General features: G+C 40.7%; 1 protein-coding gene across 1 annotated transcript; it reads right to left on the bottom strand.

Annotated features, from left to right (window-relative positions):
* Positions 1–1,076: 1,076 nt before the first annotated feature.
* On the bottom strand, positions 1,077–4,471 carry LOC306791915 (uncharacterized protein). Its single transcript, XM_079288831.1, has 3 exons — positions 4,276–4,471; positions 2,611–3,453; positions 1,077–2,022 (listed from the first exon to the last, which is right to left on the bottom strand). The coding sequence occupies exons 1-3, from the start codon at positions 4,445–4,447 to the stop codon at positions 1,916–1,918; spliced, it is 1,122 nt and encodes a 373-aa protein (XP_079144957.1). The 5' UTR covers positions 4,448–4,471; the 3' UTR covers positions 1,077–1,915.
* Positions 4,472–5,893: the final 1,422 nt, after the last annotated feature.

Here is a 5,893-nt window from a genome sequence, read left to right as displayed (position 1 = left end):
ATCTTTTACAGATAGATAGACTTTATTGCAGACTCAGGGTCCATAAAGAGAGATCTATGGACCCCGATCCATAGATCTGTTATCCTTTTTGAACTGTCACATTTGAACTTTTATGATTTTTTCAGTAATTTTCTGACGATATAATGGGTGTGTATTGCACAGCTCAGAGTGCGTGATGTCACCGCTCGAGTGAAGAGCAGCTTGAGATTCTTGTGAAAAAAATATGTCTTTTGCCACTGACTCCACAATTTTCACTCTTCATGCATTCTTTTTCGGTAAAAAGTTAGCTAATCGTGTGCTGGTCTAGAGGAATGAGAGTGGAATCCAACAGATTTACACATTTAGCACAACAGCTTTTAATTGAGAGGAAAACAAGCTATCTGCTCCATAGAGACCAATGCTAAATCTTACTTCAAGAACATCTTCCACAGAACACGGTACCCCGTTTCTAGATCGCCAGTGAAGCCAGATTTTTTACACTACAGACACAATTTTCACATGATCAGTTCTTCAAGTCATCCTTCCTCTACAGCTTTAATATCGGAGCAATAGGAGCTATGCTTATGTGGGTTTTGAGGATTTGTTTGACAGGTGTTTCACAGCTTTATCTCCACGTTAAGGCTGCAGGCACACAGGCGTTTTTGATTGAGCTAATTAGTGAAGTTGATAAACACAGACACACATGACTTGGAGATATTCAGGGCAAGATCGTTAGACCTGTCTGTCTCCCTCACTCCATCAAACTGTCTGTCTCCCTCTCTGTCTATCTTTATGTCTGTGTGTCTCTCTCACATACAGTCAGTCAGGTCTTAGAGATTTTTAGAGGACTTTTCCCCTCCCCCCATTTCAAAATAAAAGCCCCACAGATTTTGTAAAAATCTTAATCAGCAAATAACTATAGCTGCCAAATAAATGTAGTGGCCTAAAAAGTACAATATTTGCCTGTAAAATACATGTAACATACAATGAAAGTAGGCAGAATCAAAGTACAAATACCGTCAAATTGATTTTTTAATGTTCAACATTTCATGTGTCATTTCCATGAAATCTTCACCATCTGAGCACAAAACGTTGTACATGAATACAGTATTTAGGTAAATGTAGTTACATTCCACCACAGCTTGTTCAACATGAGGCAGCTCCACTGATCAAACTATCAGGATGCATCAGCTACGGTATTAAATCATGAATTAACAATCTACAGCCAGTGAGATGAAACATTGAAACACCTCTCACATGGTATAACACTCGTAGAATAACTATTCTTCACTGACTACTTTTACTCTCGAGGTCAGTGAGACACATCTGCAGCCTTGATGAACAGAATATACGTAAAGCTTTAGACCTCACTGTGAATCTGGTATTCTTACATCACCTCCCAACGCTTTATTGTTAGAATACAAACCTGAGATCAAAAAAGGGCATTTCGTTGCTCACTTCCCTTTGAGCCCTGATCCTCACTGTTCATTCACTTTTCCTCACTATTGCCGAGGCTGATTCTTTCACAGCACCATGTAGCACACCATCTACAATTTGTGTCTGTGTGCCACCTCTAAAACACAAAACAATTTCATCAAGTTTTACAAGATTACCAGATACATAAAAAATACAAAATAAATGAAACGTAGACAAAAAGAAAAGTTGTCTATTGTACTGATGACAAAATGACTGACTCACCAATACAGAGAGGCTCTCAGCCTAAACATCACTGTTCACAATCTACTCAGATTACTGAAGTAAATACATTCTAAAAACAAAAGAGAAATCGAATTGGTCAAACATTTGCAGGAACTATGAACACAAGAACTGAATTGTCTCCCGTGTATTTTGCAAATACAAGGCCACTTGTCTGTATGCAATCTTTAAGCCTTGCCAATTGATGGCAATCACAGTAGTATGTCTTCCCGCAGGTCTTTCAGAGGTACGGCTCCTCCCCAGTGTGGGCTCTTGTCATGTGAACCAACATGGCACATCTTCGTCTGAACTCTTGTCCACATGTTTTGCAAGAATACGGCTTCTCACCTGTGTGTGTTCTCATGTGAACCAACATGTGACTACTACATCGAAAATCTTTTCCACATGTTTTGCAAGAATACGGCTTCTCACCTGTGTGTGTTCTCATGTGAACCAACATGTGACTACTACATCGAAAATCTTTTCCACATGTTTCGCAAGAATACGGCTTCTCACCTGTGTGTGTTCTCATGTGAACCAACATGTCACATCTTTGTCTGAAATCTTTTCCACATGTTTTGCAAGAATACGGCTTCTCACCTGTGTGTGTTCTCATGTGAACCAACATGTCACATCTTTGTCTGAACTCTTGTCCACATGTTTTGCAAGAATACGGCTTCTCACCTGTGTGTGTTCTCATGTGAACCAACATGTGACTACTACGTCCAAAATCTTTTCCACATGTTTTGCAAGAATACAGCTTCTCACCTGTGTGTGTTCTCATGTGAACCAACATGTCACATCTTTGTCTGAACTCTTGTCCACATGTTTTGCAAGAATACGGCTTCTCACCTGTGTGTGTTCTCATGTGAACCAACATGTGACTACTACGTCCAAAATCTTTTCCACATGTTTTGCAAGAATACGGCTTCTCACCTGTGTGTGTTCTCATGTGAACCAACATGTCACCGCTTTGTCTGAAATCTTTTCCACATGTTTTGCAAGAATACGGCTTCTCACCTGTGTGTGTTCTCATGTGGACCATCAAGTGACTACTACGTCCAAAATCTTTAACACATGTTTTGCAAGAATACGGCTTCTCACCTGTGTGTGTTCTCATGTGAACCAACATGTCACCTCTTTGTCTGAAATCTTTTCCACATGTTTCGCAAGAATACGGCTTGTCACTTGTGTGGATTTTTTGATGAGTCTTCAATGAGGATATCTTACTGAATATTTTCTCACAGAAGCTGCAAGAATGTGACTTCTCATCTGAGTGGGTTCTCAGGTGTTTGTCGAAATGCGACCTGAACTTGAAAGCTTCTCCACACGTGTCACATTGTAAAAGTGCTTTACCTGTTTGAGGATCACTGTAAGTCTTTGACATGTTGTTAATATCGTTACAGTGACTTCTGCTTTTCTGGTGTCTTTTCTTTGGTTCTGGCGCTGAATCGCTAGTTGATTCTGAGTCTTCATTCTCGCTTCCTTTCTGATCTTGGCTCTCAGCTACATGAGAGTTGTTGGAGAGGAGCTGGGGGTCTCTTGTTGGTTCTGGGTCAGTGTGGTTACTTTCCTCATCAGGAGTCAACATGAAGGTCTCAGTCTCCTGCTTCAGCTCAAGCTGCTCTCCCTCCTGACTGGTGCAGAGTTCCTCCTGTTCCTCTTTGATCTGTGGAGGATCTGGGTCCTCTTGGTCCAGACTGGAGTTCCTCTCCTGAATACAGAGATGCTGGTCGGAGAGAACCTCCTCCTCCTTACAGACATGTTGCTGTGGGAGCTCTGGAGGGACAGAGAGCAACATAGATAGGATTTGACTGTGATGTTGAAGGAAAAATGCAAACAGTGCATTCACATGAAACCAGGCATACAGCACACCAGATATCATGACAGTGGACGAGGACGGTAAATTAGGTGAACCCGGAAGAGAATACCGGCATCAGTATTGGAATAAATAGAACCGAATGTCACGTAGCTCCCTCACACTGGAGATAGTTGCTTAAGTTTGCAATCGATTATTAAGATTGTAAAGGACCTCTGAGAATGTGTAGTGTATTTAAATAGATTGTTCCTTTTTTATGTCTTATTTGTGACGTTTTGTCACTGCAGTTCGTGCATTTCCTGTTACGCTTTTATTTTGAAGGTATAAACCGGAAGTAAGAAGCCGTGAGAAAGCCGTTAGAAAAGTCACTAAGGGGACGGAAAAAGTGATTTAACAAGGAAGATGGATACGGTTTTATTATTTTAGCACCTGGCCGATATAGGCACAAGTTCTTACGGTGTGTTCACGGTGTGATTCATTAAAGACGAATGGACCATCAGTTCAAGACTACAGACCATTATTCAGCCGGGATGCTACAAGATAAATCACAGTTTTAGCTATATAACGCTACAGTCTGTGAATAATGAAATAAAACAGTAGTCACTAAATAGTTGTATCAAATGTATCTTATTCCATCATGGGAAAAATATCTGGTTTGCTGTCTACCATCTGCCTGAATCCACGTGAACGCAGCATTGATTAATACCACAACACTATTAAACAATTTGGATTAAATGGAATTCCTCTGTTTAGTGGTATTACAATGATGAAGTTGTACAAACCTATCCTGTGTAACTGTATTACAGGTTTCCAAACGACATCCAACAGTCTGCGCTGACGGTTGATCTCTTCCTCGTACTCGAAGATAGTTTTTTCAAAAACTCTGAATATTTCTTCAGCAGCAGCAGATAGTCGCTCGTTGACAAACTCTCTCAAATACTCAACTGACGACATTGTTGTTTACTCTCAACTGGAATAATTACCTCCGCAACGACTACGATATCGTTTTCCAGCCAACTCCACAGTACGAGCAGCGAACGCTGCACGCGGCTGTGTTGATTACTTCCGCTGGATGTCACACTGTTAAGATCCGACTGTGTGAGAGAGTTACGTTCCTCTTCTTCTTCTTTAAATTTGATTGGCGGGTCGCAACCAACTTGTATAGGTGCATACCGCCACCTACTGTACCGGAGTGTGCAGTTTCAGGGTAACCTTTTCTTCACTGTTTCCAACTAAATTCTACGGTCTAATCTCGTTTCTTTAAGAAATCGCAACAGTGCTCTGCAGCACTCTCGCCATTATCCGTCCACTGCCAGAACTCCCTCCAAACTCCACTTCCGTCCCAACTGACATATTTTTTGCTTCAAGATGTTCCTGTCTGAATTGTATCTTTGACATTTCAGGATAACATGCTCCACGTCTTCCGTAACATTACAAATAGTGCACTTATCTGAGTCCATTTTTGCCATTAAATACAGCGTTGAGTTAACCTTGATATTATGACCTCTCTTCTATACTTCCCTTTGTATGTCTTCACATTTATGGATTTCTGGTTGTTATAATAATGTCTTCCTTTGTTATCATTGTCCCACTTCTTCTGCCATAACTCCCGTCCTGCCTCTCTTATTCATGCTTTAGCTTCCCCCTTTCCAAAAGGAATTTTCAATATCTCCTCTTCTTTTAGTGTTAGTGCTCTCTTTGCAATCATATCTGCTCTCTCATTACCCTCCACACCTACATGAGCAGGAACCCAGCTAAATTGAACATTAATTCCCAGTCTTTGAAGTCTCAACATTATCAGAGATATTTCCATCACTAAATCCTCTCTAATTGTTTGTTTTGTCTTCAGGCTGTTTAAAGCTACAGCAGAATTTTAACAGATGACCACTCTCTCAGGCCTGACCTCTTCTACCCATTGCAGTCCCAAGATGATTGCAATAATTTCAGCTGTAAAGACAGACAATCTGTCATTAATTCGTTTGCATATTGTCACACTAAATTCTGGTATGAATACCCCTGATCCCACGTGTCCATTCCCGTTATCTTTAGATCCATCTGTATAAATCTGCATATAGTTATAATAATTATTATTGATGTATACTTGACTCTGATGTCCAATGTCATACAATTTTCTTTCCATCCATTTTTTCCTCTCTTCTATGAGTGTTAAATGCACATTGTGCACTGGTAGTGTCCACGGAGGAACATTTCCCCATATTACATTGGGCCCATACTCTAACCCAGTTAACCCGTATTCTTTGGCTATTGCACTGATTGTCCAACCAAACCCTTTGCCTTTACTTTGGGTGTATTCCCAGCATTCATACAGCACATTTGTTACGGGAAGTTCCTCTGCAGATCCCTTTAACTTCACCCAATATGCCAGAGCTAGTTTTGCTC

The sequence above is a fragment of the Melanostigma gelatinosum genome (assembly GCF_949748355.1).
Source record: "Melanostigma gelatinosum genome assembly, chromosome: 18".
NCBI lineage: Eukaryota > Metazoa > Chordata > Actinopteri > Perciformes > Zoarcidae > Melanostigma > Melanostigma gelatinosum.
This window is presented reverse-complemented; position numbering and strand designations above follow the sequence as displayed.

What these genes read in the sequence shown, in the direction of transcription:
- LOC306791915 (XM_079288831.1), bottom strand. Translation starts at nt 4,447, where the DNA reads ATGTCGTCAGTTGAGTATTTGAGAGAGTTTGTCAACGAGCGACTATCT. An exon ending in AATACAGTTACACAGGATAG is followed by an intron (nt 3,454 to 4,275) that starts GTTTGTACAACT and finishes CTGTCCCTCCAG; the next exon opens with AGCTCCCACAGCAACATGTC. An exon ending in TCACATGAGAACACACACAG is followed by an intron (nt 2,023 to 2,610) that starts GTGAGAAGCCGT and finishes GAACACACACAG; the next exon opens with GTGAGAAGCCGTATTCTTGC.